Here is a 13256-nt window from a genome sequence, read left to right as displayed (position 1 = left end):
ACGTCCTGGTTCAAGTAGCAGTTTTACTGCATGTAGAGCGAAAATGTAGTAGGCGACAAACTTTATTCCATCATCATTTTGTGAGGGTCGTCAGCGAGAAAAAGTTTTGCAAAGGTTTGAGATTATGTGTAAAGTTTGTTGCTAGTCTGTAAGTGCTCTCAGTCTCAAACATTTGATGACTAAAATATGAGTATTCTCGCGTCATGGGCTGCACTACTTTTTCACTCCATTCCGTTGATATGTGGATGTTTCTTACCTCCACAGTGATTCTTTCCGTATACTTCAATTGAGATCGGTCCAATGGTGTAGGAGGAGACGTGAAACATAGATACATACATAAGTGAATCCATTTTTTATAATTTGTATGGACGTGGATTATGGTAATTATTGCACTATAATATTACCATAAGAATTCTAGCTGAAAGAGATTTCTGTGGGTTACTTGAATGTTGTAGTGTGTTCGCGAATACTCACGATGTCGAACAAACCACTAACAAATGTTGACACAGAAGAAATTTTAAATATCTGTGCCAAGTAAACGGCAGAATGTAGGATAAAAGTAAGGGCGCTTTCCCACAGTGAAACTTCATATGTTCTGAACGCAAACATCTTTGCACGCAGAGCAGTATGAGCATCATCAAAGAAAAGAAGATACGATGACTGTAACCTCCGACAACTTTTTTCTCTCTTACTACTTCAGCCAGCAGCTGCAAGAAAGGAAAGGGACACTATACATCATTGTAATTCACGAATGGCACAGCTGCGGTCAGTTACATCCCAGAGAAAAACAGCAATGTCGCACTTATGAATACTATGTACCACAGTGGCCAAATCAGCAATCGAGATGAAAACATGACAGAAATGATCTACGATTACTAGAAAATTAAAAGGGCTTCTGACACAGTCAAGTAACAAACTTTATATCTGTAAACGAAAGACAAATCGACGGCCAGCGTTATTATTTAAATTTTCGGAACTTTTCTGTATACAAAGCTTATGTTTTGTGGATATCTGTAGATCCTGGGTTGAATACAAACATAGTGATAGAGAGGTAATTCTTAGAATAACTCGGAAAAGCTCCCATAAAGGAAGATCAGATGAATCACTGAGTGATGCGAAGAAATATCCCAAAAACTGAAAATGTTCTTCCAATCTTAGGGCCCGCAAGTTCTGGAAAAACTGTAAAACACAGGCGCTGTGACTTCTATCCATCGAACAATTACAATAAAAAGAACTTGATGCATGAAAACTCTAAGATACATGTTTGTAAGGCTCTCATCATATACTTGCGTCCAAACTGTAAGCAATGAATAAAGGCATCTTGTTGATTGTGTATACACTCTTCAGGGTGATTCAGCTGCCCTCGCTTATGGGTTTTATACAATGCATTCAAAAGCCATGTACAACTTTTTCATACTCTCTCGCTTGCTGGCCGGCCGAAGTGGCCGTGCGGTTCTGGGCGCTACAGTCTGGAGCCGGGCGACCGCTATGGTCGCAGGTTCGAATCCTGCCTCGGGCATGGATGTGTGTGATGTCCTTAGGTTAGTTAGGTTTAATTAGTTCTAAGTTCTAGGCGACTGATGACCTCAGAAGTTAAGTCGCATAGTGCTCAGAGCCATTTCTCTCGCTTGCTACATGCAAACTATTAGATCTACAGAAAAATGACAGAAGCTTTTGTAGGAAATTTAATTTAGTTAAATTTTATACTGCGATACATCTTCACTAGAGGCCATGATTTTCGTACTTTTCGAGAACAAAGCATTTGAAGGTCACTTTATTACGTTTTTTCTTGAATAATACGAAAACTACGGCCTCTAGCGACAACGTATCCCTGAACAAAATTTAAGTACATTGAGTTTCTTACAAAAAGGTACCGTTCATTTCTTCTCTAGGACTAATAGTTTTCTTGTAGCCAGCAAGAGAATATGAAAATCCCACACATGGGTGCACGAGTTGCATAAAACCTATAGGTAGTGGCACGTGATTGACCCTGAAAGCGTGTTCATCACTGTCCTACCTTATAATACCAATGCATTACGTAAAAACAACACTGGAATAATAGTACTGTTATTTAAAAAGTGTATGAAGCTGTATACAGTTATTAATTACTCTCCTAGTCTTCCAATAATTAATGTTTAGCAATTTATTTTCTTGTTTGAGCCCACTTTCAACAAATTAAGGTCAAATTGATCAAAGATGTATATATGTGAAGTACATTAGAACAGAACTGCATAGTTAATCGCACATAAAATATCTGCAACTATGTGGAACAGCGGGTGGAATGCAGAAATCCACATTCCCCCAATTTAGTAGCTCTAGAGTATGAGTGGCTTCAGCTGTAATGGCTTACGTGAAATAAACTGTGGCCCCTATTCCTCTCCGAGTTGAGGCGTGTTACACGGTATTAGAGTGATGTCTCTCGTGAATCTTTTTTTTTTTTTTTCCTTTGTGCTTATGTGGCAGCATTTAAAATTCAGTGAAAATGCAGTCCCCTTAATGATTTTGCTGAAAACATTAATTTTGTGAATAATTATCGGCCGCATTTGCGATAGACCTTTATCCTGACCTCATCAGAGTTCCTTTACGATCGTCGCCTGCCCTAGATTACAATGTAAGCAAAGCTTGTTGCAGTAACGTTACATTTGCTCAGTATTGAGGCGTGTGGATCAGTTACTTGTTTCAGATACGTGAGTGGACCTGGTGGCTCCCGTACCTTTGGCAGCCGGCGACAGGAACATGTGTGACGTGGAGCATCCTCCTGCGCTCTCCCCGAACACGGTGACCTTGTCCGGATCGCCGCCGAAGGCCCGTATGTTGCGCTGCACCCACTGGAGGGCCATCACCTGGTCCTTCAGGCCAGCGTTGCCCGGGATGTCGTCGTTGAGAAGGCTCAGGAAGCCTAAGGCATAAATCATTGTTGCTATTGACACTACAAGGAGAATTTGTAATCATTCAAAAATTAAACATTATAGCACAATGTAAATTGTCAAGCGTCACCCATTCACGTCAGTTTCTGTAAGACTTGTCTTTTTGTACAATCAACGTTTGGATGTCCACCAATCTCAAGACAAAGAAACTTGAGTCGCTGAGGAAACAATACCTTTTAAAAGACAATTACGACCTGCAGAATAGAACGGCAGCTCCACGAGCACCACTATGAGTATGGGGAAGACATTGTGATGGCCTTTCTTGGTGCAGAATACGCATTTGTGAACATCTGTAGTAAAAAGTCTGGGAGGCACTAGAGAAGGAGGGAGTGCAATAAAAAAGCTAAGCAGAGTAGAGCAGACTTATTGTGGTAGTCTGAGTTGTGTGAAAGTGAGAAAATACAGGGCTGGTTGGTTCCAGCAAACAAGTGGTGAGAAACAGGGCAGTACATTGTCACCTGTCGTATTGAATGTGATCTTGTATGAGATAATGACAAAGGTGGTAGAAAAAACTGGAGAAGTGGAAAGTAGTGGTGTGCACAGATGACTTGACGATCTGAGGAAACAGGAAGGAGGAGATTCAGGAAGAGCCGGACGCTTGGGAAGAAAGTGCCAGATAATATGGAATGAAATTCAATGTAAACAAGTGTGAGATTCTGGTTATAACTGAAAATAAAGATAAATCAACTGGCGAAATAAGGACTGGAGGCGAGAAACTGAAGAAAATGGAGAATTTCAAGTACTTAGGAAGTGTGAAACAGGAAAATAGAAGAAATGAGAAAGAGATAAGTGAACGTGGCGGACAGACACAAGCATTCTTGCGAAGTGTTAAGAGCCTGGTGTGGGACAAAGACGTCCCACAGGAAAAGCAAGGAAGTAATGCACAGACGTTACAACATCGCAATACTGAAACATAGGTAATGGAGAAAAGAGATGTAAGCAGACTACAGGTATGTGAAATGATGATCCTCAGACGTAGGTTTGGAATAACAGTGAGATACAGGATAAGGAATGAAAGGGTAGGGGAAATAGCGGAAGAGGAATCCTCGAGGAGCAGGATAGAAACTTCAAAGCTAACATTGTATGGACACTTATAAAAAGAATGGAAAACAAGAGGATTCCCAAGAAGGTACACGAAATAGAGATGCGAAGTAAATGACCAAGAAAAAGACCAAGGAATAGATGGCTGAAAGGTGTGGTGGAGTGATAAAAAAGATGAGGACTGGACAAGAGCAAGCACAGGAAGATGGTAGGAAAACAGCACTGGATGGCGAGGCTTATGTTCCCAATTGACCCAGCCTGGTACTGAAACTGTCCAAGATGATGGTGACGCGCCAAGAGTCGTCATTGAGATATTATTTGGGATAAATCCAAACATTTACTTGATACAACATACGTTAACGCATACGATACTTACAGAGTCATATTTACCAAAATAGAAGTTCCTACGTACTAGTACATTCTTGGGGTATTCGTCATCGAAATATTGAAATTTAAAAGTGGAGTTTCAATGAGATGTTGAAAACACATTGCTATGAGCATTATTCTTGATAAGGACAGTCAATTTCGGTATTTCCTCACTCTAACAGCCCAATATAAAAAATTACATTGATGACATCATAAACTGTTTCAAAACGATCATCAACTTCGTAACAAAATCTTTGCGACACACATGATAATATACGCTGAGGAAGCAAATATAATGACTATTTGTTTAATAACGTGTTGGGAGACCTATGGCATGCAATGTAACGGCAATACTACTTCCTGTGGATTCGAAAAATCGTTCGTAGGTTTTCGAAGGTGTGTAGCACAAGGTGTCTATGCGCAGATCAAGCAGTTCCTGCAAATTTCATGTTCGTGATTTATGGGTGCGGAGCTGTTGCCCAGTAGCATACCAGAAGTCCTCCCTGTGGCTCGATCAGGGGAATTTGGTGGTTTAGATATTAGCCTCAGTTCACTTTCTTGTCGGTTAACGCCTGTAGGACAATTCTGATCTTATGCAGTTATCTTGCTGGAAAATACCATTGTCATTGAGAAAAAAAATTACTTTGAGCACTGTGGGACAACATCTGTGGTCATCAGTCCCCTACAACTTAGAACTACTTAAACCTAACTAACCTAAGGACATCACACACATCCATGCCCGAGGCAGGATTCGAACCTGCGACCGTAGCGGTCGATCGGTTCCAGACTGAAGCGCCTAGAACCGCACGGCCATCCCGGCCGGCGTCATTCAGGAAGACATCAAGTATGACAGGATGCATGTGGTCGGCGATAATGGTCACGTAATCCAAAACTCAAATGGTTCAAATGGCTCTGAGCACTATGGGACTTAACATCTGAGGTCATCAGTCCCCTAGATCTTAGAACTACCTAAACCTAACTAACCTAAAGACATCACACACATCGATGCCCGAGGCGGGATATAATCCAGAACTGCCGTGAAGGCTTCGTCTACTATCACAGGTTCTAGTTAAATGCAACCAGTGCAACAAGAAAATTGATTCATCGTACCAGGCTACACGCTTGATTCATGGTCCAAACTCTGTAAGAATGCAGAGTCTCACGGCGGTAACATTGAATAAAAGGTTCTCGGATTTCCAGTCGCTTCGAAAGATTAAAATTGCACGAGCTCTGCCTGCCGCTGTGGTGGAGCGTTTCTAGGCGCTTCAGTCCGGAACCACGAGGCTGCTACGTTCGCAGGTTCGAATCCTGCCTCGGGCACGGATGTGTGTGATGTCCTTAGGTTAGTTACGTGTAAGTAGTTCCAAATCTAGGGGACTGGTGACCTCAGATGTTAAGTTCTATAGAGCTTAGAGCCATTTGAACCATTTTGAACACGAGCTCTCGGCCAAGCACTCCTTGGCCATTGTCAAGTGGTATGACTGCCAGTTGGCTGCTGGTACGCCCCTCCTCTAATGATGGCCTGCAACTCAGAGCGGCGTAGGTTCCAGTGATCGCGTGGCTGAAGCGGGCACATTGCACACCGAGTCAACGTATGTCCATACTCTCTCGTCAGACCTTCCACAGATCTATCCTAGTTTACAGAGAAAGGTAAGCCTCCGACATCAACATTCTGTGATAGATGTGAGCACCCAATACCTCGTATCCCACTTCACCTTCCTTCAGCGATTTCCCATAGACGCTCATCACAGCAGCACACGAACAGCCGAGCAGCTTCGTAGTTTCCAAGATCTCATTCGCAGACGATGGATCATAACAGTCTGCTCTTTCTCAAAGTTGCCTATCTCAGTGGATTACATCCTTTGCAGCCCTTCTCAACCCTCGTTCGTCTCTGCTCCGCTTACATATTTTGGTTCGACCTCGTGGTTGTTTCATACCATCTGTATAGCTCTGTATCTCGTTCTCAATGCTTGTTGTAGGTAAAAGAGTTGAGACAGATGATGCAATATCCGTCATTAAAATGTCTGACATGCGTTTTCATCAGTTTGCAATCGCACAAAATGAGCGAAACGTTTATAATAGATTTTGTACTATCTCAAAATACATGCAGGAGAAGGCAGTATTTGGATGTCGACCTAATATCCTTGGCGGGGAAATGATCAGTTTCAGTCGTTAGAAACTCAGCTTTTCTCACATGATACACTGTGAACAATGGGCAAAGGACAACAGGCAGATTCCGTACTTCTAGATTTCCGGAAGGCATTTGGCACTGTGCTCCATTGCAGACTGTTAACGAAGGTATGAGCATGCGGAATAGGTTCCCAGATATGTGAGAGGGCATTAAGTAATAGAACCCAGTGTGTCCTCGATGGCGAGGGTTCGTCATTGACACGTGCATTGTCTGGAGTGCTCCATGGAAGTGTGACAGAACTGCTGTTATTTTCTATATACATAAAATATCCGGTAGCAGGGGTGGGCAGCAATCTGCAGTTTGATGATGATGCTGTGGTGTATGGGAAGGTGTCTGAGTTGAGTGACTGTAGGAGGCTACAAGGCAGACAAAATTTCTATTTGGTGTGAAGAATGACAGCTAACTCGGAATGTAGAAAAATATAAGCTAATGTGGATGAGTAGGAAAACCAAACCCGTAACGTTCGAATACAGCATTACTAAGGTGCTGCTAGAGACAGTCCCGTTGTTAAAATGTCTTCGTGCAACGTTGCAAAGCGATATGAAATGGAACGAGCTTTTGAGGACTAAGGTAGGGAAGGTGAATGGTCGACTTCGGTTTATTGAGAGAATTTTGTGAAGAAGTGGTTCATGTGTAAAGGAGACCACACGTAGGACGCTAGTGCGACCTACTCTTGAGTAATGCCCGAGTGCTTGGGATCCGCACCATGTCGGCTTAAAGGAAGACATCGAAGCAATTCCGACGCGGGCTGTTAGACTTATTACCTGTAGGTTCGAACAAAACGCAAGTTTTACGAAAACGCTTCGGGAACACAAGTGGGTATTCCTGGAGGAACAGCGATGTTCTTTTCGAGGAACACTACTGAGAAAATTTAGAGAACCGGCATTTGAAGCTGATTTCAGAAAGACTCTACTGACGCCAACATATATTTCGCGTAAGGACCACGAAGACAAGATATGAGAAATTACCGCTCATAGATAGGCATACAGACAGTCGTTTCCCCGTCCCTCTGCTTGCGAGTGGAATAGGAGAGGTAATGAGTGTTGGTGGTACGCGTAAGCTCCGTTACGCATAGTAAGGAGGCTTGCAGAGTATGTATGTAGAAGCTTACGTCGGCGGAAGGTCACCACTGTCCACCAACGCTGCCCGTCTGAACGTCCTTCGTACTTTACGGACAGTGAACGTTATGCCGTGCACCGGCCGTTCGCCCTAGCGATCAACAACTCCTCTCACAGTTTTGGTAAGCGTGTGGCCTATAGTGACAGGGGCTATACCAGCCGAAGACAATGATTGTGCGCGCTAAGCAAGCCAACAAGAGGCAGCATCGTTGCCAGCAGAGGTCACCAACACCGTAGACTTGCTTGCTTCTGCAGGTTACGTAGTCGCAAAATAGTTCATGCTGTAACCAGATGCCGTCATAGAGCCTCTCCAGTCAGACTTTTCCTCGATTCCTCCAGACCAGACACCGACTGCACCTCAGTCCATCAGTCACAGCTCTCTCCGAAAACCTTCAGAATCTACGACGCCAATCACCACAGACCATGGGGGCTACCTCAGACATCGCCGGGGAATGGCATACGCAGCTGTGACTGCAAGGGACTTTCGTACCGGCTGTCGACCTTTAGTTGTACTGTTCTACTTTCAGTATGAATGGGGGACTGTTGACTTTGTCCGTCATTGTGGCCATCTGTCCAATTGTGTAATTTCAGTGTTTACCCTGAATTATTGCAAACAGTTCTTGTAATTGACTTTCTCGAATGAGGGACTTTAGTTCATCTATTATGAAATAAATCTATTGTACATCATTTACCTAAGCATCAACCTGCGTGGTGTATAACATATTTGATGTTTTAATATTGTTTAAATAACTCTTTAGGGCGACAAGTAGCCATTGCGCTCATCTTTTGGTTGTGCGCCGACAATCCCCTTACCTCAGCCTGCCCAGGATCTATCCATCCATCCACCTAAATACCTAATGCAGTCCCCAATGAAGAAGAGAAGATTAAACGTACATGTAAAAAAACTGTAAATGTTATATCGCAGTGGTTGACTGTGGTATCCCAGGAGGGTGGTTTAGGTGCCTATTCTTCCTCTGCGCTGATAGGACCTTTTCCATGCGGGTAACGAATAAGTGTTTTTGCACAGTGTTTCTGAGTGCAATGGATGCGTGTACAGTGTAGTATTATGTTTGTGTGATTCTGATTATGAGAGAAGAGAGAGGATCAACCCTGAGCCGGTACGTAGTATACTCCTCTCGAATACCACCAAGGGGGCAGCAGAGCTTGACGTCACATCGTATGGACGAGACGGATCACTGTCGATAGTGTCACTTACTCTTACTTGATGGGACGCTGCGGAGTGGTTTGGAATTTAATCCAGGACTTTGGCGCGAAGACTATTGATCAGAAACTTTACGCTACCAATTTAAGTGCCTTCACTAGCCACATACTGACAGTGAAAATTTCATCCCCTCTCAGGATCGAATCAGCTTTAGCGACTTCGGTTACCGAGGCGAGTACATGAACATGCAGATCTGGCGACGAGTTATGCAAGTGGACCAGATATCTGTTACGAAACTGCAGCCGGGCGCGACTCGCGGTTCTAGGCGCGCAGTCCGGAACCGCGCGACTGCTACGGTCGCAGGTTCGAATCCTGCCTCGGGCATGGATGTGTGTGATGTCCTTAGGTTAGTTAGGTTTAAGTAGTTCTAAGTTCTAGGGGACTGATGACCACAGCTGTTAAGTCCCATAGTGCTCAGAGCCATTTGAACGAAACTGCATTGTAAGGTGGAGATTCAAATTAATTAAATTTATCGATAGCTCATCAGTACTTTGCAGTGATGCAGGTAACGTGATAACAGCTTTAACCTTTTTATAACTGTGAAATGGCTTCCGAAGGAGTAAAGTAATTACTTACTCAGTCTCCAGAAATATTTGTTTTAAATGGGTCTTGATACTGACAGATAGACTTAAATGAGTATAACAAGAGCAAGGAAGCTGCCTCGAGAATATCCTTGTCATACATTATGGAAAAACATTGGGGAACCATAATTTTGTAGACAGTCCAGAAATAGAACTTCCTTCTTTTACGAATTCCTAAGTACAAAAAATAATGAACTATCACAATAAATAAATTTAGGCCTTATTGTTTACGCTGCGAAGTTCGTGCATATAGTCAAACGTATCATACGCTATTCAAAACTACGTGTCGGTCATATTTCTCCTGCATTTTTTGTGTCCATTTGTTATAGGTTCCTTACCACTCTTTTCTCAGTGAAGGAGCTTGTAAATATAAATGATGAATTTTAATGCATATTTGTGTCTGCTTTGTCTCATTTACCGCAGTTACATGTTTCATCGGAGTTCTGACTTTCTGAACATTAATACTTTCTAGTCATAAGATTCATTTTCGTTTTTCTGTGCAGCAATGTAATTCATTTTAGCAAGTGTAAGGGTATTACGCATATTCAGTTAAAGTCTTCTGGTTCAGCGTTTTAGCCAATATTGAAGAAGTTTATGCAACACCATTATGTGTAACAAAAAAAAAAATAAACGGGGATCTGTAATATTGGCTATGAGTAGTTTGTGACGACTGAGGCAACATAAAAAAATTTTTATGGGTACAAAAGCGATTCGGTTGAATGTAAGCTATAGTTATTGAGGATAAATGCTAACTTTCAGTACCTTAACACTTCCAACGAACAGCAAATTTACAGAGCTACAGCACGCCGCCAAATGCTTCCAAATTTTCTAGACAAATATTCTAGATTTTCTTCGATCTTGACCCCTTGGTATTAATCGTAAACACGCTCCCATCTAGTAATAATGATGCAGCAAGATTTCTAAAGTAACCGAGACTTAAACAATGCGCAAAATAATGTTTTTATGTTATTTTTATTTTCTTAGCTTGACAACTCAGACTTCTGATACAATTTTATTGTAATGTATCTACACAAAATGTCGAATGGTAAAAGACATATTTCTAATACTCGATCTTTAGTTGGGGCAGGCGTTTCCCCAAGTAATGGACTACACCTTCCAAGAAATAAATGATTCTAACAACCCTGAAAATGGCAAAGATTCCTTTTCAATAGCTCTAACAAAGAATAACACACCCTCCCTAGGCCACTGCAGTCGAATGATCTGCAAAGGAGCAACTATTGTCCGCACAGAGAAACAAGGATCCGCAATACTCTAACAGCGTCTCTCAAGGAACTGGTTCAGATTCATTGCAAGAAATGGTATAAAATACAACACCACCACTTTGAAGTGATTGCGTAATATGCCACCTTAGAAAGTTCATCCCGTCTTAGTTTACAAATCTGTTCTTACACAACATCAAATATCTGTCCATATCACTATCTCCAATCCTCGTACATCTACGGTCACGTAGAAAGGAAGGTCATCGACGGGTGTGTGTCAAATATTTCTATAAATCAAGTTCTTGAAACTTCCTGGCAGATTAAAACTGTGTGCCGGACAGAGACTCGAGCTCTGGACCTTTCCCTTTCGCGGGAAGGTGGTCTACCGACTGAGCTACCCAAGCACGACTCACGCCCCGTCCTCACAGCTTCAATTCCGCCATCATCTCGTCTCCTACCTTCCAAACTTCACAGAAGCTCTTCTGCGAACCTTGCAGAACTAGCACTCCTGGAAGAAAGGGTACTGTGGAGACACCGTTTAGCCACTGCCTGGTGGATGTTTCCAGAACGAGATTTTCACTCTGCAGCGGAGTGTGCGCTGATATGAAACTTCCTGGCAGATTAATACTATGTGCCGGACCGACACTCGAACTCGGGACCTTGCCTTTCGCGAGCAAATAGAGCACTTACCCGCGAAAGGCAAAGGTTCAGAGCTCGAGTGTCTGTTCGGCACACAGTATTAATTTGCCAGGAAGTTTCATATCAGCGCACACTCCGCTGCAGAGAGAAAATCTCACTAATGTTCTTGAAAAAGTTTTCGAATAAAAGATCCACTGATTTCACAGCGACCACGTTGGCAGCGATTATTACAAACGGTGGAACGATCGATTCATAAAAAAGATTGCCTGGACATAAGTGTCACGATAAAAATTGATACACGCCAATGACATTATACGGAGGAAACCGCTTGAGATACAGGGCATCATCCAAGCTGGTGGTGGAAGTATTCTTGGATGGCGGATGTTTCTGTGACATGAAGGTGACCTCTTACACGCATAGGACTCTACTGTCCAGTCATTTGTATACGTTTGTAATCACCCACGCACGATTCGTACCCTTCGAAATGACAACTCCAGCACTCGTGAATCTACACTCCTGGAAATTGAAATAAGAACACCGTGAATTCATTGTCCCAGGAAGGGGAAACTTTATTGACACATTCCTGGGGTCAGATACATCACATGATCACACTGACAGAACCACAGGCACATAGACACAGGCAACAGAGCATGCACAATGTCGGCACTAGTACAGTGTATATCCACCTTTCGCAGCAATGCAGGCTGCTATTCTCCCATGGAGACGATCGTAGAGATGCTGGATGTAGTCCTGTGGAACGGCTTGCCATGCCATTTCCACCTGGCGCCTCAGTTGGACCAGCGTTCGTGATGGACGTGCAGACCGCGTGAGACGACGCTTCATCCAGTCCCAAACATGCTCAATGGGGGACAGATCCGGAGATCTTGCTGGCCAGGGTAGTTGACTTACACCTTCTAGAGCACGTTCGGTGGCACGGGATACATGCGGACGTGCATTGTCCTGTTGGAACAGCAAGTTCCCTTGCCGGTCTAGGAATGGTCGAACGATGGGTTCGATGACGGTTTGGATGTACCGTGCACTATTCAGTGTCCCCTCGACGATCACCAGTGGTGTACGGCCAGTGTAGGAGATCGCTCCCCACACCATGATGCCGGGTGTTGGCCCTGTGTGCCTCGGTCGTATGCAGTCCTGATTGTGGCGCTCACCTGCACGGCGCCAAACACGCATACGACCATCATTGGCACCAAGGCAGAAGCGACTCTCATCGCTGAAGACGACACGTCTCCATTCGTCCCTCCATTCACGCCTGTCGCGACACCACTGGAGGTGGGCTGCACGATGTTGGGGCGTGAGCGGAAGACGGCCTAACGGTGTGCGGGACCGTAGCCCAGCTTCGTGGAGACGGTTGCGAATGGTCCTCGCCGATACCCCAGGAGCAACAGTGTCCCTAATTTGCTGGGAAGTGGCGGTGCTGTCCCCTATGGCACTGCGTAGGATCCTACGGTCTTGGCGTGCATCCGTGCGTCGCTGCGGTCCGGTCCCAGGTCGACGGGCACGTGCACCTGCCGCCGACCACTGGCGACAACATCGATGTACTGTGGAGACCTCACGCCCCACGTGTTGAGCAATTCGGCGGTACGTCCACTCGGCCTCCCGCATGCCCACTATACGCCCTCGCTCAAAGTCCGTCAACTGCACATACGGTTCACGTCCACGCTGTCGCGGCGTGCTACCAGTGTTAAAGACTGCGATGGAGCTCCGTATGCCACGGCAAACTGGCTGACACTGACGGCGGCGGTGCACAAATGCTGCGCAGCTAGCGCCATTCGACGGCCAACACCGCGGTTCCTGGCGTGTCCGCTGTGCCGTGCGTGTGATCATTGCTTGTACAGCCCTCTCGCAGTGTCCGGAGCAAGTATGGTGGGTCTGACACACCGGTGTCAATGTGTTCTTTTTTCCATTTCCAGGAGTGTACGTTTACATCTCTGCA

General features: G+C 44.3%; 1 protein-coding gene across 1 annotated transcript in view; it reads right to left on the bottom strand.

Moving 5' to 3' along the window:
- Positions 1-13256, bottom strand: part of LOC124622336 (venom carboxylesterase-6-like) — a 125601-nt gene that overhangs the window by 54991 nt on the left and 57354 nt on the right. Inside the window, exon 4 of the mRNA XM_047148013.1 lies at positions 2714-2899. Within this exon, the coding sequence (XP_047003969.1) occupies positions 2714-2899 (186 nt within the window). The remainder of the gene's footprint in view (positions 1-2713; positions 2900-13256) is intronic.

Source organism: Schistocerca americana, chromosome 7, assembly GCF_021461395.2.
Source record: "Schistocerca americana isolate TAMUIC-IGC-003095 chromosome 7, iqSchAmer2.1, whole genome shotgun sequence".
Taxonomy (NCBI): Eukaryota; Metazoa; Arthropoda; class Insecta; order Orthoptera; family Acrididae; genus Schistocerca; species Schistocerca americana.
Note: the sequence above shows the minus strand (reverse complement) of the source record. Positions and strands in the feature narration are given on the sequence as shown.